The 24966-nt window shown below is 40.1% G+C and overlaps 1 protein-coding gene across 1 annotated transcript; it reads left to right on the top strand.

Annotated features, from left to right (window-relative positions):
• The first annotated feature begins 1 nt into the window (after position 1).
• LOC136251318 (uncharacterized) lies at positions 2 to 5972 on the top strand. Its single transcript, XM_066043750.1, has 2 exons — positions 2 to 183; positions 239 to 5972. Exon 2 carries the CDS (start codon positions 288 to 290, stop codon positions 5805 to 5807), a length of 5520 nt encoding a protein of 1839 aa, XP_065899822.1. The 5' UTR covers positions 2 to 183; positions 239 to 287; the 3' UTR covers positions 5808 to 5972.
• The last annotated feature ends 18994 nt before the right edge of the window (positions 5973 to 24966 follow it).

Genomic DNA, 24966 nt, shown 5'->3' with positions numbered 1-24966 from the left:
ACGAACAGTGATTGACTGACTATGTAGTATTGTATGATGTTGTATTGTGGGTTCTGTATGTATGCTCACGTGTGCTGTTAGTTAAATAGAATAGCAGTGAACACGTGTACGTCCACAGCGAGGTCATGCCGTTGCGCTTCGAATGCTAGATTGATGCTGTAACCAGGATATCACTCCTTACAGGTAACGCCACTATACCCGTCATTTGGTGCTGTAACCAGGATATCACTCCTTACAGGTAACGCCACTATACCCGTCATTTGGTGCTGTGATCGAAATTCGTCAGTATGGATGAAGCGCAACGCCTCCGAGCGAAACGACGTGGACTCAAGGGAAGTGTGACTAAACTCCTGACAAAGGTGGACGACGTTCTTTCCGCTGAGCTTAAGACCGTAAACCTCAACTCAACCCCAGAATCCCGAAGATTATTAGCCGCCACAACTGCCACACAACTAACGGCGAAGAGAGGCCAGATTGAAAGGTTAGATGATACGATCGTGGCAACCATTGAAGAAGAAACGGAGCTGGAAACAGAAATTTGTGACGCCGACACGTACTTGACTACACTGGAGGTGCACATCACATTTCTTGAGGAGTTCGTCAAGCGAGCCAGTCAGCCTCCACCAGCCCCACGTGGAACTGCTGAGGAATCACAATCACGTGAGTCTCGTGAATTAATTAGTGCCGCTGTAAACACCCTTACACATGAACCAGAAGTAGTTAAGAAGCCAGTACATTCTGTTTCCACTACACACAATAGGGATGAGATTGCACGTACAGACAGTACTCACTACAGTCACAGTAGACTTCCCAAACTCTCTTTACCGACATTCAGCGGTAACTCTTTGGACTGGCAGACATTTTGGGACAGTTTCTCTGCTGCGGTTGACTGTAACCCACATCTCTCAGGTGTACAGAAACTCAACTACTTACGTTCTCAACTGCAAGGGGATGCAGCTGACGTCATTAATGGCTTCCCACTATCAGACATCAACTACGGACATTCAGTTGAACTTCTAAAGGAGAAATATGGCCAAAACTTCAAGCTGGTTAATGCACATATGGATGCCCTGCTGAACATTTCCGCTCCTTCACACAATCTAACCAGCCTACAGTCATTTTACAACACGATCAACATCAATATGAGAGCATTATCTGCACTTGATCAGCCCCCGGAGACATATGGTGCTCTATTAACATCTGTGATCCTGAATAAACTAGCACCTGAAACGAAGATACACATGGCACGAGACCATTATGATTCGCAATGGACTATTGATGAGCTGCTGGCCAGTATTCTAAAAGAGATAAGGATTTTTGAAGCAGGCCAACAATCTGGTCGTAGACACAATTCTCATGCTAGCTCCTTGCCAACTACAAGCTCCTTTCACACTGGTGCCAATTACAACCGAGGAGCATCTCAGGAAAGGCCCAGAAAGAGTCCCAGCTGTATTTTTTGTAAGGGTGCACATAAACCTGGATCGTGTACTACAATTACATGTCATAAAGAACGCCTGGCTATCGTCAAAAATGCCAACCTCTGCTACAACTGTCTCGCACGTCATAAGGTGTCCCAGTGCACTTCGAAGTTCACTTGTAAGGATTGCCACAGAAAACATCATACCAGTTTATGCCATGCCTTCACAACAGCTGACAAGCCACCTTCAATTCCACACAAAGATGTGACTCCCAAGAGTATGTCACAGCAAAGTCAGACAGCTAATGCTACGACCACAACTGAACAGCTACAAACAGCAGTGACCACTGCATCACTATCAGCGTTGCACACAAGTGTTTGTTTACTGAAGACTGCCATTGCTGATGTATCAAGTGGATCCCTCACAGTAGAAGGTCATATTCTCTTCGACGAAGGTGCTCAGCGTTCCTTCATCACGCAGGACCTTGCTGATGAACTTCAACTCCAACCAACTGGTCATGAGAATATATCTGTTTCCTCCTTCGGTGCTCAAGTGTCTGCCGTTAAGAGTCTAGCAGTAGCACCCATATTTGTCCATACACTGAACGACACTAAAATATTAGTGAGTGTCTTAATCATTCCCAAACTGGCTGCTCCAGTACGAAACTCTGTACGTACTCACTTGAACCAGCTCTCGTACTTACAACACTTACCATTAGCTCATCCAGTGACAAATGATGAAAACTTTGATATCTCTGTACTCATCGGAGCAGACTTTTACTGGCGCTTCATTCAGGACGCGGTGGTTCGTGGTGATGGCCCAACGGCTGTGGAGTCCAGACTGGGTTACCTCCTGTCAGGACCACTACCCCTCCCTCAGTCTGTCAGTACATCATGCGTCCAAATTTCAAGTCTCTCATGTATCACAGAGGACACAGACTACAATACTTTCTGGAAAGTAGAGTCTATGGGAACTACTACTACACAGAATTCAGATGCAGAGTTTTTAAGGAATTATCTGAACACTAAAGTGACTAAGCAGATGGACGGCTCCTACACTCTTAAGTTTCCGTGGAAGAAAGATCACCCACCTCTCCCCTCCAATTATGCCATATGTGCTAGACGAACCAGATCAATGGCTTACAGACTAGCGAAGACACCCAATCTCCTGAGAATGTATAACACCATCATTGAGGATCAGGAAAGGAGGGGGTTCATTGAGAGGGTAGTCAATAACCTTGAACATACAGCCACAACTACACATTACATTCCACACCATCCTGTCAAAAAGGAGTCCTCTACCACACCAATCAGGATTGTATATGACTGTAGCTGCAAGCAATCATCTCTTTCTCCCAGCTTGAACGATTGCCTTGATCCTGGACCTCCCTTTCTGATGGACCTCTGTACTATTCTCCTCAGATTTCGTCAACATGAGTTTGCCTTCTCATCTGACATAGAGAAGGCCTTCTTACATGTCCACCTAGACCAGTCAGACAGAGATGTTACACGTTTTTTGTGGCTATCAGATCCATCTGATGCAAGTAGCCCCTTTATCACGTACAGGTTTAGAGTTGTACTTTTTGGAGCCACCTGCTCTCCATTTATGCTGCATGCCGCAATCACCTATCACCTGTCAGAGAAGGACTCAGAAGTATCTCATGACGTCTTGCACAACTTGTACGTGGATAATGTGGTATCTGGCTGTCACACTGAACAAGGTGCTATGAAGTATTTCCTGGAGTCCAGGACGCTATTGAACAATGCCAACTTCAACCTGCGATCTTGGACTTCCAATAGTAGACATCTGATGAGTGTAGCAAGGGAACACAATGTAATGGAAACCAGCAATCCAGTGAAGGTCCTTGGTTTAGTATGGGATGCACAGTTGGACCTCATCTACCCATCACCCAAGCCAGAAACTGTCAATTTCACTTCTGCTAAGACAAAACGTGCTATCCTGAAGTGCACGTCTAGCATTTTTGACCCATTGGGACTCATCACTCCAGTGACCATCTCTGCCAAGTTATTCATACAACAACTGTGGCAACAACATCACGAATGGGACAGTGATCTTGATGAGGAACTCTATGCAGTTTGGAATGCCATTGCTAGTGATATAATCCATGCTACGACATTGCCATACCCTCGAAGGTGCATCACTACATTACATGATGCTGAAGCAACTCTACACGTCTTTGCAGATGCCAGCCCAAGAGCATATGGCGCAGCCGCATACTTCCAATTTGGATCCAGTTCACACATCGTGATGTCGAAGGCCAGAGTTGCACCCATCAAGACACATTCATTACCAAGACTTGAGTTGATGGCAGCTGTGACAGCTGCACGACTATGCTCATACATTTTGACATCACTTAACACCAGTTTCTCTGTCTGCCTTTGGTCTGACAGCCAGATTGTCCTCTCGTGGATCCATAGTAAGAAGAGTCTAAAACCTTTTGTCAGTCATCGTGTGAATGAGATACGCTCCATTTCAACCACATGGAGATACTGCCCATCGGCTGACAACCCTGCCGATCTACTCACAAGAGGCATAACATATGATGTTCTCAACTCCTCAATGCAGTGGAAGCATGGCCCAAAATGGCTTTCCTCACCAACACAATGGCCAACATGGCAACAGTCTGACGTTCTACACATCCAGACTACAGATGAAGAGCTAGAAGTAGTGCAAGAAACCACCACCTTAGTCACTGCACCAGTCGGTATTCTCGGCCATATTGATATTTCAAGGTTTAATAGCCTCTCAAAGCTTCTGTCTGTTACAGCCTACGTGCTCCGATTTATACATAATTGTAGACAACCCATCTCGTCACAAACAGTTGGACCACTGTCAGCCCTAGAGCTTAAAGCAGCAAACCTGAAATGGTTACACAGTGTACAACATACCTTGTTTTCAGATGAAATACAGAACTTGCAATCTCGTGGCAATCGCTCACCACTTGTACGCCAACTAAGAATATTTCTAGACAGTAACAATCTACTACGCTGTGGAGGACGCATTCACAATGCACCACTGTCAGAATTGGCTAGATTCCCATATCTTCTACCATCACGTCATCCTCTTACAGTTCTTATCATCAAGAATGCCCACTCAGTTCAATTTCACAGTGGAGTTAATTCGACCCTTACAGCCTTGAGACAAACCTATTGGATTCCAGCTGGCCGCCAAAGAATCAAATCTATCATTAGAAAATGTGTTGTATGCAGAAAGATGACTGGAAAACCATACACCATCCCTGATCCTCCCCCACTAGTGAAGTCACGAGTCAGCCCCACAGATCCCTTTGCTGTAACTGGAGTCGACTTCACTGGTGCCCTATATGTCAGAACTTCAGAGGGTGAATGCAAGGTCTATCTCTGCCTTTTTACTTGTGCAGTGTCACGGGCAATCCATCTAGAGATTGTCTCTGATCTCAGCGTGGAGAGTTTTCTGCTGGCCTTTCGAAGGTTTGTTGGCCGCCGATCTGTTCCCAAGTTTCTCATATCAGACAATGGCTCTACCTACTTAGCTGCGGCGGAGGAACTTAAGAGTCTGTTCTTATCTGCTGATCTAACAGAAGCACTTGCCCACAGAGGTACTCAGTGGCAGTTTATCCCGAAGCGTGCTCCCTGGTTCGGTGGCTTTTGGGAGCGACTAATTGGCCTCACAAAGTCCACCTTAAGGAAAACTCTAGGCAGAACACATGCCACCATGGAGAGCCTACAAACTATTGTTGTGGAAGTGGAAGCACTGCTGAACGACCGCCCCCTCACTTACTCATCTCCAGATGTTGGTGACCCAGAACCAATTACACCATCTCACCTGCTCCACGGTAGGAGAATCACTACTCTGCCGCACGTTACAACTGAGGATGATGAGATCACTGACCCCAATTTTGGAGATGCATCACAGGTCAGACACAGAGCGAGAGTACATGCAGTCATCATCAAACACTTCTGGAGTAGATGGAGACATGAATATCTGACCGCTCTAAGAGAAACGCATAAGACCACTGGTAACAATGAGCAACAAATCAATGTTGGTGACGTTGTATTGGTTCACGATGACTCAGCAAGAGTGAATTGGAAACTAGCGGTCATTGAGTCTGTAAATAAGGGAAAAGATGGTTTGATTCGTTCCGCAAACATCCGTACGGCAACTGGAAGGACAAATCGTCCTATTGCACGTTTGTATCCTCTTGAAGTGACAGCTACTGAAGAAACAGCTAAGCCACCCAAGGTGGAGACTTCGGATACCCAGAATGAGAACCGCCCTGCAACATTGAGGAGACCAACTCGTGAAGCAGCTAGGAGAGGGCAAGAACGGATAAGAGAGTGGGTGAATTCCTTACGTGCCCCCCCGGAGGATGTCACGAACAGTGATTGACTGACTATGTAGTATTGTATGATGTTGTATTGTGGGTTCTGTATGTATGCTCACGTGTGCTGTTAGTTAAATAGAATAGCAGTGAACACGTGTACGTCCACAGCGAGGTCATGCCGTTGCGCTTCGAATGCTAGATTGATGCTGTAACCAGGATATCACTCCTTACAGGTAACGCCACTATACCCGTCTGGAAACTTGGTAGCTACCCATCCAGGAACGTATTTATTAAGTTATTCGTGTTTACATCAGTCTCACATCCTTACAAGATCAGTAGCCCGGGCCGAGAGCCGGCAGCCACAATCCGTTACTAGTATATGGCACATTTCAGCATCCGACGTATACTAAGTATACGAATAACCTCTACAATGAGTAAGTTATACTGGGGCGCGCTACCAGTTGTCAGGTATTACCTGAATATAGCATGCCTTTAAAGCCAGATAATTACCTGATGATAACGCGTGAACCGCCTGGTGTCTTGAGCTGTTGAACGCGGTGATGTGGGAAAATATAAGCCCCTGCGCGTTATTTATCAACCTCAACTAGTGCACACGTGAGCATTTTCCCTTTTGTATTATGTACCATAGATATACAGACGGGAAGAGACCTCGTGTGAATCTAGTTGCCTGAACGATGTGCTGCTGTTGTTTAGGTATGTGTGAATAATTGTAAGGGTTTGTGTTCATCTCCACTACGATGACGGGAACTATTGTAATCCATTTTCTTTTCTTTGAGAAAGGCGCAGCCCAATCCTATGACAAAAGAAAGCAGTTTGCAGTTGGTTGTAGAGACCAGTGGTTATATGGTTGGGATTGCGGTTGATTGGGTAAGGCCACCATGCATAGGATGCAAGAATCATTGTAGTGCTGGCAGTAACATGCACAGCACGGTAGGGTCCGCAATCCGAAAAATCAACTTCTACAAATCAATCCCCCTACCATTGTGGGATGTTCATTGTAGTATCCCATTGCTTGATCCACCATGAAACCGGAGGTACGATTGTTGTCTTCACAGAAATATCATTTTCAGTATCTCACAAGATGCAAGATTTATTTTTAAAATTTCGTGCTCCACACAAAGGACTGGATGAAACTTGCCACTTAGCCAAATCGTATCCAGAGTTGTTGTAGTTGAAAACTACGTACAGAAATAAGTAAATGATTAGCTGGGTGTCCGGCACAGGGTTGCTTTTTTGAAAAAACAGACAAAGAAATATGAAGTTTCGAATTCAAACTGCCCTACCACCCAGGGCAAGAGAAGCCAACTATTCCTCATAGTGTTTCGATACGGTTGGGTGCATAGTCTGTCTATGCTGTTAGTTTGGAAAAGATCTGAGACTTCTCACCATCTGGGTGACAAGTGTCAAAATTTTCTGCACTATCAAAGAATTGTGTTGCGCTTTCTAATCATTTCCAGTGCTTCTGCAGCCACAACAATCATCAATTATAGACTAAAACTATGGCAAAAGATGTCCCTGAACGTTTGGTAATAGTGGTTGTCAATTATTGTTTCATCCACAGCTTCCACGCCTCGCTCTAAGCTATGAATCAAGGGAGGCAGCAAAATCGTCCAAATTTGACTTCACCTCTCACGCTCCACAGCAGCTTCAAATCTTCACTAGATCACCCTACATCACCAAAACACCCCAAAACAAACCGAAAAATGCACAAAATCTTTCATTTTTGATTTGAGCTGGGTGGAGCTCCTGGTGAGCTGCTGGTATACTGCATCATATGAAATCACAGAAACACCAACTGCTACTACTACCAAACGTTTTGATCCATCATTTATCATCATTCTAAACAAAATTAAGTGACCAGTGTGGCATCAGAAGTACTGGAAAGCACTTTGGTACCATTGAGAGAATCCCTTGAAACAACACACGAAAAATTTGACGTTCTTCACCCAGATGGTGAGAAGTCTCAGATCCTTTCCAGACTAACAGTATAGACAGACTATGCATCCAACCTTATCACATTACTATGAGGAAGAGTTGGCTTTTCTTATCTTGGCTGGTAGGGCAGTTCGAATTTGAAAATTCATGTTTTGTTTTCTGCTTTTTGAGAGAAAGCAACCCTGTGCCGGGAACCCAGTGAATCATTTGCTTATTACTGTGCGTACTTTTTAACTACATTAACTCTAGATAATACCTAGCTAAGCAGCAAGTTCTATCCTGTTCTTTGTGTGGAGCACGAAATTTTAAAAATAATTTTTGCATCTCACGAAATACTAAAATCGATAGTTCTGTGAAGACAACAATCGTGCCTCCGGTTTCATGGTGGATCTAGCAATGGGATACTACAATGAACATCCCACAATGGTAGGGGGATTGATTTGTGAAAGTTGATTTTTCGGATTGCGGACCCTACGCACGGGGAAAAGGTTTGCTATTTTGATTGAGTTTCTGTAATGTGCTTCACACAAGACTTGTCATGTGATATTACCTTTCCAGGCATGCCAACTCTCACGCATTAGGCGTGAGTCTCACTCTTTGGCTAGTAATATCACACTTAACCCTCTGTTTCTCACTCTTTCAGCTTAGTTCTCACGCCTAATCTGCTTCATCATTAGCCCTGTGCTTAAGATTGGACAGCCCTCTGCTTATTTATGTACTTTGAGCATGCAGCGACCTTTTTTTTTTTGTTTTGTTTTGGTCTTCACTACCAAAAATCATGGAGCTGCACTTGAGTCTAGTCCACATTGCTGGTAGTGTTTGAGGTCTTACTCCTAAAATTGTTGAGAAGTTGGCATCTCTGCCTTTCATATCACTTACCCTTCCTCTTCTGGCTGGCTGTGGATGTATGCCTGGTTTTCTGAAATAACTATTTGTGTGTACCTATCAATCTGTTTGTCCATACACACCCACATTAGCAAAACCATTAAATGGTAAAGGCAGTTCAGCATGTGAGAAAAAAAAATGCTAAATGAAACTTCCATATACCATTACAACAGGAATTTTTAACAAAAAAAGTTGACAATTTGATGAACCTGTTGAATTTGTCAAATTATATGATCCTAAAAGTACATATTTAGATCTAATGATGTCTTGATTTTTGTGAATACTTAGCTGATGAAATGTATGTGGATTCATCAACTTTTCCTTTCATCAAAATTTCCTGCCATGTGGTAGAGTAGCTTTGGCTCTGAGGTGCATGGCAGTAATGCCTAGAAAACTACAGTAGCAGCACTATGTAGCAAGTTGTGTAAGCTACCAGGATTAGTGCATCCCTTTGATCTAAAAGGGTACGTGTCCCCTTCACACATGAATGAAAGAAAAACAAAACAATATTTCTGTGCATACTTTATAGTGGTCATACTTCATAGTGGTTTGTTTGCATTATGGTGTGCATAGCAATGTACAAAGTAATTAGTGAATTGCAAAATATGTAAGCTAATTAGTTAATTAGCTAATTGTTTGTTGGGCGGCTTCTGTATGGTGTATCCTCTCAGTGTGTAAGGTAGTCAGGTAACACAACAAAAAAACATGAAAATGGTCATTATAGTTAACACGACAAATAGTGCTCATTAATAATGATAATTCTATATACAAATACTGTTACATAGAATTGCTGTGTGCCATGATCATCAAGGATAGTCTATGTGAATGTTTTACTGTTTGAAAGAGAAAAAAATGAATGCATAGTTAATCTCCATAGCCTGTTCATTAGCGGCCTCACCACCATTACTATTACTCTGTTGCTCTCTCCTAACTACAGTGTATCCCTAGCCTTAACTGTTGATTGTGCATAACTGATATCAAGAGTTAATAATATTATTAACTCTTGCTGATATCGTATAGCAGGTTATTTTTGAATGAGTTTAATTTTCGAATTATTTGAAGAACATGGCTTTTATGAAAATTTAACTCTTCAAATATAAAGCTGCCTTGTGCCAGGTCGGCCAAATTCTGTCCACTATTAAACAGAACTCCACACCTTATCATCCTGGGTAGAAGAAATACAGAATGAATACATGATATCTCTTTCCGTACTTAGTAGGCCAACACCTTTGCTTTTGTTGATGCTATGATCAGTGCTGCAACAGCCACGCCCACAGCAAATCGACAGTGAAAATTACTTGTTTCCCATTGGCTAAACCACCTTTCCTATAGTGGAGCAGTCCCAGTACAATAACACCTAATGAATGTCTCAATTTTGATTGTATCGCTACACGTGGTCACTGTCGTCACTTAATTTAATGTGCACTTACAAAAATAATTTTAGTGGCACTAAGCATGATGATAGAGCAATAAAAATTGAACTTTCGAAATTTATTTTATCAGCTGTTCTTTGAAAATTTCCCCTACAAATTTAACCCGTTATACGGTACTCAAACTAACGGCAAATAAAGCTAACCTCTTGCCCTATATTTATCTATAAGTGTTTAATACTTTATTGACACACAGGTGACACTAAGGCATGGAGATTAATAATTATAAAGGAGTTTTGATAGCTTTAGAAAACTCTGTAATATTAACGGTCAAGTACTCATGAATAATAGATACTTTTAGCCATCCTTGTGACATGTTTTACAACAAACCATAAATAGTTTATAACCTTTCCAAGTAGCAGTGATGATACATACACTGCATTATTCAAGGGTAGGTGAAATATTTTAAATCATACTTATGATGAGTTGATGAGTTGCATCAGGTGAGTTGATAATCTTAACAAGTACTAGAATACCAATTTTACTATCTGAGCACTAAAATCTGAATAGTTGCATTACAGTACTCCCTTAATTATCTAAACCTCTATTATCCAAACACTTAGTTATCCAAACAGTATAAATGACTGCTCTATCAGAGTATTTTGTTTAAGATATGTATGTTTTATTAGAGTATTTGAACGGGGGTCTGTATATAAATGAAAGGGCTTTGGTTATCTGAAGAATTATAACCTAGTTTGCAGCACCCCATCATTTATACAATCCCTATAGTTTGGGATAGTACCCAGTGTGTAATTGAGCAGTCTGGCTTTAACATGGATGTATATGGTATAGTCAGACATAGATGAACAGGCATGGGCTATAGGATAAGTTCTCCCAAAATAGGAAATGTCCCACTCAAACTCTTATGTGATGAGCACATGGATACTATACATGTATACAGAACAGCGTTGAAACCGGGTCGGGTCATCCGGGTCACATTTTCTCCGGGTCATCCGGGTCTGACCCGGTTTACAATTTATCCGGGTCTGACCCGGATTGGATCACGTGAGAAACGAAATTGTTCGTTTGACGACGTGGAAACTTATAAACGCTATTGCGTAGCTCTTTCGTGAGCCACGCCCACTTATCGCATTACCAACATACGCTCAGCCACGCTCATTTGTTAGTAAGTGTAGTATGTAGCACGAAATTGAGGGTATCTATGGTGAGGGGTAGCTATTGTCAGTAGGTGAAGACCTTTTTTTTTTTTTTTTTTTTTTTTTGGTCTTCAACCTATAGCTAGGCTGAAGTTGCAATATTTACTCAACACGAATCGAACGCTGAAAATGTAGACTCGTTTGCTCGCTCGAGACTAGCCGAAACACGTCTCGGCTTTAATCAATCCGGGTCACATCCGGGTCAGTGGGTCATCCGGGTCAGCAGTAGTGACCCGGTTTCAACGTTGATACAGAACATGCAATACATCTTGAAATGCATCAACAAATGTAATATACCTTTTAGCTGACTATTATATTCATAGTATAGTACCCACACACCACATAATGTAATATATATATATATATGAACCAGTAATGTATGAGGAACTGGTCAGGAAGTGGCTAATACCACAACACACAGTGTTCAAGAAGTTCTTATAAGGTAACTTGAATGATCATGTGCTTGTAATTATTTGTGGTCCATACAATGTACCATGCAACAAAACTTTACTCACAAACAAACACTTATTTGTTTTACAGTTTTTACTAAATTCATAAAAATTTCTTTGAAACAATTGTGCATAAATATGCTTCAAATAGTCCTCAGTGATATACTGGTAATAACTGTTTATCATGATAAATTAACATAACTGGTATCATACTGTAACAGTCTTAGATAACCAGTATATCAAAATACCAGTGTGGGATTGTTTTTAACCCAGCTTTTGGTGTTTGATTTCTCATGGTTTAGCAAGCCACACCCTGAGGTTGCCACATTACAAGCACCTGCTACCACATTCTGATTTTTGGGATGCATACCACTTCATTGGCCCAAAAAATGATGTAATAGTCACTGTAGCAAGCTAGCTATAATGATAACTTAATACTGTGTATTCAAATTTCAATACCGCAGCTTCAAAATAAATATGGTGCACCTATAAATAGTGGATTAGCACTTTTTTATTTGCAATACACATAATTTCTGGCAAAATACAACATTTTTAGGCAACAGTAAGCAGCTGTAGCCATTTATGTATGGTAGCTAGTACTGCTGGTATATTATGTGTATTAATTTATATGTATGCAATATGTATTATGTAGCACTGAGAAATTTAATTGTTTATGCAGTTACCATCCAACTTTCAATATGTGGTTAGTGAAGCCATATTACTGAACATTGCATATATTACTTATCTGTGTAGCAGATAGTGGTCAAGTGTGTACATCTCCTGAGACTGTTGGATCAGTGTTTCAGACTGGGGCAGCTGCTATTGATCAAGATGCAACATACATACTAACTGGATATACAGTTCAGTGTGAAGGAATTGTGACTACCTGGGAGTTCTGTTATCAGGTACTAGATGTATCAGTGACATTTAATCCTGGTATTTGGGAGAGGACTGGAGGTACTACTTATTCACTCATCCAATCAAACACAGTCATGTTCACTCCTAGTGTTGGTAGTACATTTTCATGTCAGAACTACACCCTCCCAGTAACAGAACAGTTCACTGCACCATCAGGATCAGTTGTGGGATTGTATTCTAATCTTAAAGTACTGTTGTTACGTACTACTAATGACAGTGAAATAACAACCTATCGAGTTACTGGTAATCAAAGCAGTGTTGTTGGCAGAAGTTCCATTGATGCCAACTACAACATTGCTATTAGAGCACACCTTGGTAAGTTAGGTGGTGTTTCCATCTCTGTATATGTGTTTAATTGGTAATATAATTACAAATGCAAGTAAAAATTAGAAATTTTACATTTGAGTAAGGATTATGTTTGTCAAACAGAAAACAGAGATTCTCAGTTCGTGGGTCTTATTCTGACTGGACTAAAGTAATTAGTGGAGTTCCACAAGGAAGTGTTTTAGGACCTACCCTTTTCATCATATACATTAATGACTTGCCAGATGCTTTACTAAGTTTCTCAGGTCTGTTTGCTGATGATACCAAATTATATCATCCTATCACCTCACCTGTTGATACTGACTTGTTGCAACGGGATTTAAACTTTGTGCTTGAGTGGTGTGGTACTTGGTTGTCATTTCTAAGCTTCCCTAAGTGTAAGCATATGAGTATACTAGTTGACATTTATTCCTACTTTAGTCATGGCTGTACTTTTATTTGCAATAACATGATGCAATACTGGTAAACAATGTATCAAAGGAAAGAATGGCACTAGACACATTATATGAAATTAATTGTGACTGAACATGCACCCCAACTAACAATTACCAAAGCACGAAGTGGTCAATCTGTTTCATATTCACCTATGTTCCACCATTATACAGCTTCATTAAAAATGGAGAACAGTACGTGAAATGTCTGTGCAATCATTCCAGTCACTACAGAAAATAAAGCACTGAAGCCACAACTCGTTGCCCCCAATCAACACTTGTGTGGTTGGTAGTGGAGAAAGGAAAGGAGGACTTACTCCCGCATGCCAGATAGCTACTGTAGCTAGAGCAGCTCAGATATACTTGGCCACCATGTAGTATTGGACATAATATTTCCTAGAAGAGCAACAAGACTCATTCAATTATTATACTATTATGAAGACCTATATGACTATAACCTCCAATTATAATATATGAAAAGATTTGGCTATGTTATAGCTATCTAAACCAAAACAGCGAAGCTGTGAAAAAAGAGTACAACCCCCTAAAAGGCCAGGGTGAAGATGTGAAATCCAAGGTGGCAGCCAAGAAATGGCTGTGACAGTAGGTTAATGGCAAAAATTTTAATTACAACAATTCAGGTGAATTTGGTGCCGAATCGTAGTGGAGGAGGCAGCGTAAATTCACCTGAATTGTTGTGATTAAAATGTTTGCCATTAACCTACCATCACAGCCATTTCTTGGCTGCCACCTTGGATTTCACATCTTCATCCTGGCCTTTTTGGGGGTCGCACTCTTTTTTTACAGCTTGGCTGTTTTGGTTTAGATATCACTTCTTTCTGTATTTCAAGCCACAAAGCCAACCATAAACTGGTTTTGGTGCTTCCCTTTAACTTGTTTTTTTTCTTCACTGCAGGAATTGTGGAACAAAAGAAGTAACTTGTGTATAGCTTTTTGTCTGATTAAACATTTGTATATTTAATTAATTAATTAACCCTTTAGCCCCTATGTTAATAAAGAAAAGTGTTCCGTTAAATGCAAAAGCCAATATATTGGCTTTGTTACACGCATGCGTTCAAATGCACATATCTCGTAAACGAAATATCCTATGAATACAGTTTGGACCATGCTACTCTGCAGTTAATGGGTGATACCCTAAGCTTTATCCAAACATTGTAGCACGATTGAGTGTGAAGTAAGGCCGATATGCGTTTGAAAGAATTTTCGGCCGTTTTTAAGATGATAATTGCTACGATACTACCTGTCATAATGTCATAAAGGAGAGATGGAATAAAGAAGGTTAGTAAAAGTTATATAATGTTGTAAATCTATACTTCGTGAGTAGTTTAACACAAACCACAGAGGAATAGGTTGTTCCTACATGGAGTAACCGGAGCCCAAATTTATGTCAAAACGCGTATTTTTCGTAAAATTACTTTCGTTTTTAAGAACCAAAGCCAAAATATTGGCTTTAGGGGCCAAATGGTTAACACTGAATGATTATCACATACTGTAGTTAATAAGGTGACTTCTTACATAACTGAACTGTAGCTGAAACTATCATTGTTTGTAGCTGAACTCTTTACAGAGTGCTAGCTGCACTCTCCACATGGTGATTTGTTTCCTGTACATATTTCTACTGGGTGATTTGTTTGTAGCTGATCTCTATAGGGTAACTTGTATCTAGCTGATATCTCTAGCGGGTGACTTGTTTCTAGCTGATCTCTCTACACAATGATTTGTTTATAGCTGATCTCTCTCTACAAGGTGACTTGTTTCTAGCTTAACTCTCTACATGGTGATTTGTTTGTAGCTGATCTCTCTACAGGTTGACTTGTTTCTAGCTGAACTCTCTACATGGTGATTTGTTTCCAGCACATATTTCTACAGGGTGATTTGTTTGTAGCTGATTCTCTATAGGGTAACTTGTTTCTAGCTGATATCTCTACTGGGTGACTTGTTTCTAGCTAATCTCACTACATGGTGATTTGTTTGTAGCTGATCTCTCTACAGGTTGACTTGTTCCTAACTGATCTCTCTACATGGTGATTTGTTTCCAGCACATATTTCTACAGGGTGATTTGTTTGTAGCTGATTCTCCATAGGGTAACTTGTTTCTAGCTGATATCTCTACAGGGTGACTTGTTTCCAGCTGATCTTTCTACAGAGTGATTTGATCTCTCTACAGTGTAACTTGTTTCTAGCTGAACCATCTACTGGGTGACTTGTTTCTAGCTGATCTCTCTACAGGGTGATTTATTTGTAGCTAATCTCTCTACAGGGTGACTTGTTTCTAGCTGAACTCTCTACTGGGTGACTTGTTCCTAACTATCTCTCTACATGGTAATTTGTTTCCAGCACATATACTGGGTGAAGCTGATCTCTATAGGGTAACTTGTATTTAGCTGATCTCTCTTCAGGGTGACTGCTCTATTAGGATGACTCCTCTATTAGAGTATCTCGATCTCTCACTTGCTACTCCAAGTTGGATTTTATGTTATAACTCTGTGACTTTAAGTCTGATTCTTCTACACCATTGAAGAGCCTTTCTAAGATGATTTCTCCATCTGTACAGCGATTTTCAAAGCATTACTCCAAGCTGTTTATCTGGTAGGCATTACATTTAGTCGATTGCATAATTGTTACACACTGTTAGTTTTTTTTTGTTGTATCTTCGTGGTGTTTAGCTTGATTTCTTTCAAACCACAAAAGGTTTGAGGTTCAATAGTTATAACCTATTCACCCAATGATTTTCAGCTTCTTCCCATAAGCAGTTTACCCTGTAGGCATGACAACATATTGGTGTTATTTTTCGTGAATAATCGCTAATAACTCCTTCACTGAGCTTTGTATTTCAACCAAACTTGATACCAAGATGCGCCTTTATACCCACCTTCTGTATATCAAATTTCAAGACAATCAGATATGGTGTTTGCATTTTATGGCAGTTTTTGTAAGTATGCAAAAAGGAAGAAAAATTAGAAGAAAAATACTAAAACAAAGAAACTAAGCCAACTTTTGAAGTCGCATATCTTGGGAACACTTGAAGCAATTTTGCTCAAATTTGGTATGTGTAGTACTGATGTTGGCAGACGTGTCCACAGCCAAAATCGTCTTGTTTCGTAAAGGCAGCACAGAGCTACGGAGGTACGAAAATCGTGCTTTCTTTTTTTCCTGTCAATATACTCACAGTGTTGCGCACCACATGCAAGCATTTTACCACATGTTTAAGTGATTATCCCACGTGGCACATATTAGTCATACCATGAGCACTGTGCTTTGCCTGGTTTATACACACTAGTACCATGGTATCAAGACTCACAGTAGTGTGTCGTGCAGCCAAGAAGCCAAATGTATTTATATTGGGCTATGTGATTTCGATAGTGGGCACTGGAAACAACGTAAGAATAATGACAAAGTGTTGCTGTGTTAAGAGTTCAAACGTACACACAATGACACAACCATACAAAAAGTTCAATTGTGAGTTTATACAGTGAGCCGCAAGGAGACACAGGACATCAAAACGTGACTTGATAATGATGATGTTATACTGCCAGGTATTCACTATACAAGTAAGTTATAGCCATGAATACCTAGTATATTAAAAATTATAAATTTAAAAATAAAGTAGGAATCCAAGCGATAAAAAGTAGTGAAACAAGAGAAGAATGATGGTAGCTATTACAGCATAGCTCAGTGGGAAATCCCTACTTTGGCATGGTATAGCCATTATTTTGTGTTCAATGCCAAAGTAGGAATTTCCCACCCAGCTATGCTGTAATAGCTACCATCATTCTTCTCTTGTTTCACTACTTTTTATCGCTTGGATTCCTACTTTATTTTTAAATTTATAATTTTTAATATACTAGTTTGTTTAGTTTTTTTGTTAAGGCATACAGCTAGCTATAAACATGCGACTGTTCTATTAGGGTGACTGCTGTGTTAGAGTATCTCGAGGCAGCCTGCAAGATGTGCGCTTTCCTAAAAGGGGCGTGGTTTCGATCGATTATAGAGTATGTCGAATCAGCCTTCCAAATTGAAGGTATGTGGTCACTGAAATGCAACTAGTACAAAAGGGGTGTGTCATCGTGGTTTCAACCGATAGATTATAATGCGTACAATGAAGAATGGGCGTGATCTTGTGACCTATCGTGAAGCTATCTAGCTAGTACCAGTACCTCCATATAGTACCCTCCGTCATAGATTATATCAGTAAGGAATATAATCTATTCCTCTGTACAGTACCATAGTCTATGCGTCTTAAATAATCTTGTGGCATCTATTATGCTGCTTAAGAAAGTGTTGATACGGAAAATTTATGCCTCGATTTGGTTTGGTTGGATGAAGAAGACAAGCAGCCTGATTGAAGATAAAAGAAAGACAAGGCGCAGAGGGCACACACTCGTCGGAACCCCAAAAGGCACATCCCACTGGTGAGTTTGTTATTGTTGCGCAAAATGGTGGCCGTGCACTGCTTCATTTGGCCTCTAGGCTTGCGACTGTAATCAGACAGTCAGGCAGGCAGTCTAAAATTCAAAGTTTTGGCGATTTTTAAAAGGTGATTTTCGTCTCGTAAGATATCTCTAGGATGATTTTTAAAGGCGCGATTTTGGGCAGTGCGCAAAAATTTCACATGGATTCCTACTTAAACGGTATGACCATACCGTTTGATATTACAGTCACTCGTGTGAACCACTTCACCACCAATGGCTGAGGGGTGCAACACCTTTGCAATCTGTATGTGATTTTAAAGTTGATTTGTGATTTGAAATTGGATTTGTGATATGAAGCTTGATTTGAAACTTCACATGTGATAGCCGTAGTATGATTTGTGAGGTTATTGTTGGGTTCTGAAGGACAATACTAGTATCATATCACTGAGAGCTTGTATTGTTTAGAAATATGTTTTCAGGACTAGTTTTCAAGCAATCTTAATTATTTGCATGGGCAAACTTGCTCAAGATTTGTTTTGTGATTTGGTAGCTGAAGGGTTGCGTGATATGTAGAGGTGTCGTATCCCTCCCCCCCCCCCCTGCCAATAGCTCAATCTTTTAACATGCTATATGTAACATCAAGACACAGGACACCGAAGTGTGACTTGGTAATGATGATTTAAGTGAATAAATTATATCCATGAATAAAATTAATGTGATATATGTACACCTAATTGTGCAATATATTCACTGCCTTAACGAGATATACACATATATCTCATTGAACCAGCGTAATTGTGATATTTAGACAACAGCAAGGTGAAATACTTGAATTTCACTTGCTACTTACAGGTATCTAATAGACCGATAGTTGTAGAAGCCAATAATTAGCTGTTTTTAGCACAGTCAGAAATCATCAGTTGTAATGGGCTGTGGCCAGCAGATTATTAGTCTATGCAGTTCAGCAGCTGCAGTACCACTGGAGGGCTAGTGTCAAAGGCTCTGGTATGTACGTGGGTAATTTGTTTATGTTTTGTGGTAACCACAAAGATAAACAATGATGGTTCAGGCCCTATCCCACAGGTAGTTGGAAAAGGTGGATATGGGCCAACACGGACGTGGACACAGACATTTTCAAAATACACTTCTACATCTATTCTACATCTATACAACAGTACCTAACATCGTTCTCTACAGTAGTCTTCATTTCTAGACCCAGACATGGTCTTCGCGTAGGGCTTATCCATTTATAAGCACTTGTACGGATGATTGGTTAGCACGCTACAAGTATTATAGACGATGTACTACTGTACAAGTACTCTAGAAATCTAATGTAGTTCTGTAATTGTAGAGATCCACTCTAGTTTACTGTCATACACCAGATCCAGGAACCCCCAGCTTTCAGTATAAGGCACAGGTGCTTGTACCTACTAAGGTCCTGGCTTGCAAAGCTAATTTGTGGCGTGCCAGCTGAATCTCTGTGAGTGTGCATTGGATTTCTATAGCATGTGTACAACAGTATATAGTGTTTGGTACTCGTAGCGTGCTAGACTATCCTCTACACATGTGCTTATAAATAGATAAGCACTACTCAAAGTCGTTCACTGTGTTTGAAAGTCTGGAAAGCGAAGACTACTGCATAGAACAACATGTTCGTCTAACATTATATATGCAGCCACTATCCTCAAACCTGTATGTTTGACAGCATCCAAACAGGTTGATCAAACATCCAAACAAACCACAACCATTGGATCTTGGTGATCATGATGCTATGTGCTCATGGTAACTTCTCAACTATAATTCTTGGAAGTTGTCACTCAAGCTACCATAGCTATTGCTTGGGACACCATCATTGAAATTTTTAGCAATACATACATATGCCCTGAAGTATTTGATACATGGCGGGTCCATACGAGCAAGTGAAACATCAAATTTAAATTCATTAAAGCATATTGTTAAATTTGCCGAATAATTTTCCCATCAAATTTTCTGCTTTTACATTATAATGTTCCACTCATTATACAGTGTTAACAAACTAAAAATTATTAATTTAAAATGCCAAAGTAGAGATTTTAGCTGAATACTAAAGGTCATCTTCAATGGAAAATTTGTTTTTGCTTAAAACACTCCTTATTGATAACAACACTATTCTTGATAACAATGAAGAGTGGTGTATGTTATTTTAACATAGCTTTCATTATATAGCTAGCAGCTCACGATCTATGAAGTTGTGGTTTTATTCTGTAAGTAGCATCTATATACGTCACATCATGATCTAAATCATGGGTGTGCAACACTTTATAATAATGCTCTCTTTACCTATGGTAACGTATTCTTTGTTCAATTCTTACATAGATGCATCTGCTCTCCAGTAATGCCAAGAAAGTGTCTAGCTGCTGATTGCAACACTGTCAGTGGAATAGGGTATAGTAGCCTTCATGGTTTGCCCTGTGATGAAGGCATTCGATCTAAATAGATTAGGGCTGTGAAACGCCAGAGAAAGGATTGGGATGGCCTGACACCCACCTCACTGCTCTGTTCTAAGCATTTTGAGCCTGAATGCTTTGCTATCGAAGGATCACGGTATCACGAGAAATAGGATTGCCAATAAAGAAGCGATTAAAACCTGATGCTGTCCCAACAATCTTTCCACAACCTGTGCACGGAAGTATCTGCCAATTCAGTACTAGCTCCACCACCCAGACCAGCTGCTGAAAAGTATCAGCGACAAGCGGTAAGCAAGTAATTTATACACACCATGCCAATTTTATTTTAATATAATAAAATATAGCTAGTTTATGAAGCTTTGTCAACAACTCCAACAACAGAAGAACTGGAAGCAAGTCTAGATGCACAGCCTTCATTGACCCATTTGTTAAGTGTACAGTCTTCATTGGCTCAGTTGTTAAGTGTAGATGCAGTCTCAATTGTCCTCAACTCCTGAGCCACCTGCACACAAAAGTAATGATATAAAAATATCCCACAATCACAGCAAATCTGACCACATATAACCACATTGATATAACAACATTGATATAGTGCCATCACAAATTTGACCTTTGATGACCTTTGCAGCCATTGAAAATTCTTTATTATTGTCTTTACCTTGCTCTAAGCGCCACTAAAACAAATTACACATAAATCGGTTTGTTGAGGTGGGTAATAAGCCAATCTCAGTTTATTGCAGTGGATCATCATTGTTCTGTGTTACATATGTGTCAAGTCTGGTGAAGTCGTATACTCCAAACTGCGACTTATTAATTTCACCCAGAATTCAAGCAATTTTTACAAAACAAAGTACACAGCTTTGAAGCTTACATGAAGTACGTTCTGATTATCTAATGAACCCCATTATTTTTCAATTTTGTATTGTGACTATTGAGGGTCATGTGAATTATCAAGTAAAACAATGCAATTAAGAGTAATATATTTAGGTAGCGCTACACTTAGAGCGCATCCAACCTCCTGTGATTTATATTCGCCATGAAATTCTATGAAGTTTGCTGCTTTAGATCCCAAGGGCAAATAACTTCAGCAAATTTTATGTGTAATAAAAGTAATCATAACTTTGTAGTAGTAGAGCTAGCTATTCACTTCAAATAAAAGTCATATTGTTTGTTTGAACAACACCTTTAATTTGAAAGCATGGTTTAACAGTGTGATAATGCCTCAGGGAGATAAAGACAAAAGTGATGAATTTTTAATGCAAAGACAACTGTAAAGGTAGAATCTGCAGTGGCACTATATCAAAAAATAAACGTCATCAGGAGTACTATCTGTGTGGAAAATTTTATAATATCACAAAGTGCACGAAATACCCATTTTTTTGCACTAATCCATTCTACTATAGACTCAAGTAGGGATTTAAGGCCTTTTCACACTACACTCAAATCTGGAGTGAATCCAGATTCAACCATTTCACACCTGATTTGGATAAATTGCAATATGCATTCAATCCGGCTTCAAGTCAATCTACTTGCAGAGGTGAATTGGCCAGACTCAGTTCGCATTCGCTCAATTAGTAAAGCGGCGCTAGTAGTCAGGTGATCACTTCTTACGATTCACGCAACACGTGTAATGGTGGCAGGCTGGATTGTTGAAGCTACTCATGCGTTAATCGCACTATTGGGTGAACACAGTGTCGAGGAAAAGCTAGATGGTGTTTCAAAAAACAAGGCCATATACGAAAAAATTTCAGCCAGTATGCGTGAGCAAGGATTTAATTATGATACCGCACAAAGATTAAAAACCTTACTGCGAAATATTTTAAGGTGTGTACTTGTTCATGAGAAGGATCCTTGTATTAGTATACAATGCAGGTAAAGGATAAAAACAACCAGACAAGAAACAATTGGACGATCTTCATATACTTTGATCAGATTGATGCAATTCTTGGTAGCAGGGCCGCCTCTCGTCCCATTGTTGTTATGGAGAACTCAACTGGGGTGCAAGCATGTGACGAATTGCTAGGAGGTCAGCATCTTCTGTATAATTTATATTAAGAAAGTTCTACAGAATTGGATGAAAATGATCCACTGGAAACTTTGAAAATGATCCACTAGAAACTTTGAAAATGATCCACTGGAAACTTTGAAAATGATCCACTGGAAACTTCCAGCACAGTGTCATCAGCTGACCAGTCTGGCAGCAGCAGTAAGATCAATGATGACACTGATGCTGCAGCTGATTGTGAGCACATTGACAACTCTACTGGGACTACTCATTCATCCACTAGCAATGCACAAGGTACATTGATCAGTTGCAAGTTGCTCAGAACCTGTTGCTTTCAGCAAACCCACCCACTAAACATGCAGTAAGCCAGGACAAAACACGAGGTTAGTTTTTTTTTTTAATTATGAGACTGAATATCCTGGCTCTTTTTTATCTGGAAAGAAACACAAGAGAGCAGACACATCAGAGGTTTTAGAAAATTTTGTTAAACTAGAAGAAGAGGCTATGAAGCAAGAAGAAGAGGCTATGAAGCAAGAAGAAGAGGTTATGAAGCGGGAAAACAGCAAGAAAAAGAGTGGCAGTTGGCTGAGGAACAGAGAGAGAAGGAGTGAAGAGAAAGGGAAGATAAACATGAAGAAAGAATGATGAGCATGTTTTCCATGTTCATAGGCCAGCTGAGTAGTATGATGGTTCCAGGCTACATGCATGCACATGCACCATACTCCATGCCCCCATATGCCACACACCCTTATAGCAGTAATTATTTGTGTCCCCTGGTTACTCCCCCTAGTTTTGTCTTAGCAACCACCAGTTGTACTTCTACGTCCGTTTCAGTGTTTATTCCTACTACACCTAGTTATCCATTGTTACAAAACACATTCCAAACAGATGACATTGATGATAACAATTAATTTTTGTCTGAGATGCTAAATGCAATTAGATCTATGCATGTAGATTGTTTGTCACTGATTTTGATATATATAATCCCTCAATGCATTGCGTATAATATTAGCCATAGTGCCTGAGCGTGAAGCCACAGATACTGCTGCTACTGTGGTGCCTGAGGAATCGTGGTGGTGGATCCAGTCTGGTTGACATACATCGCCCTGCAGTTCACAAATGTTGTGCAACACTACACAAGAAGCTACTACATTGGTGGTATGTTTAACATCATAGTAGTCCATCCTCTTCAACTAACATCGCCATTTTCCCTTCAGCCGACCAATTGCATTTTCAACTACCATACATGCTCTACTTTGGTAGTAATTGTAGTGCTACTGTTGAGCTGTCAGATTACCAGTATCAGGGTATGGTTTCATCATCCATGGGAGTAATGGATAAGCTGGATTCCATAGAATGATCAGTGGTACAAACAACATCACCTATAATTCTTTTCCAGTCTGGTAATAGTGTGCCTGTGTTTGCCCTTTAATAAAATGTGGAATTCACCAAAACCCTGGCATCATGTAGTTTTCCAGGCCAACCAATGTTCACATCAATAAACATACCCTTTGAGTCCACAACAGCCTGCATTAGTATGGAATAGTAGTCTTTCCGATTATTGTAATCAGATGGGTTATAATCTAGTTTGAGAATGGGGATGTGTGTTCCATCTATAGCACCCACTACTTGTGGAAATACCCACAGATTTTCAAACTCCCTAATTACTTCCAGCAGGCGATCTTCTGATGGTATTGCAACATGTTTTGGTAGCAGATGTTGTGCAATGGCATGTGTAGTTAGTGGTACAAACAGTGGAAATGCCTAAACCAAACAATTCAGAGATGGTCCGATACTCCACATTAGTGGCAAGTCTTCAAATAGTGACAGCAACCTGTTTGTTTACTGACACAGGCAAGTGGAATTTTGTCGCTTGCTTATTAATGTGTGGATGGAGCTCCAATTACAGCAATAGAAAAGTTTGCTTGGTCCTTCGCAAGTGCATACCACCATTCATCCCCAAACAGTCTAGCCTTGGCAGCTTCCCAGTAGACCTGTGGTCTAACTTGTTCTTCCATCACAGCTGCTTCCATCACAGCTGCAATAATTTAAAGAAGAGAAAGTACGCGAACACTTGTAGCATATATAACATTGCCATGTTGTTAATTACCATGTGCACGTGATATCCAATTGCGTAATGAATTCACCTTGCATAATTTGTAGTGTGAATTGGATTAATGCACTTTCGATCTACTTTGAGCCTTACTGCAGTCATATCTGGATTGAATGCACATCAAATGTGAAAAGGCCTTAAATGTCCACTAGTATATCTGTAGTGGTAGGTGACTTCCCTTGTTTCTCTACTTTTTTCTATGAACCTAAGATTCCTTTTATTTGTAGAAGAGGAAACTCTAGTCACTCCTTGCCAAAGTCGACAGATAAAGGACAAGATTATCATGTAGACATGACCCCTCAGGACAGGGAAGTGTAACAATATAATTTAGCTATTTAACTGTTCTAATATAAATATGTGCACATGATTGTAGAAGTATATATGCATTTTCAAGTGTGACCTCGTGCAAGCAGTCTAGTGTTCTGTCACATAAGTTTCAAAGTAAAATTCATGTTGATTTCCTAAACTGTGGTTAAGCCTGGATATTAAAATAAAGTCCAGTAGTCCAGTCCCGTCGGTCCAGTGACTGGATGCACCTGTTGTCCACTTCATTGACAACAAACACCTACTATCAGGATTTGAATGCTGTGGAATTTCATTAAAGAATTTATAAAACTTCAAATTTCAGTATTTTTGTTTATTCACTACTAATCAGCTGGGAATAAGGAATTTGACT

The sequence above is a fragment of the Dysidea avara genome, chromosome 3 (genome assembly GCF_963678975.1).
Source record: "Dysidea avara chromosome 3, odDysAvar1.4, whole genome shotgun sequence".
NCBI lineage: Eukaryota > Metazoa > Porifera > Demospongiae > Dictyoceratida > Dysideidae > Dysidea > Dysidea avara.
This window is presented reverse-complemented; position numbering and strand designations above follow the sequence as displayed.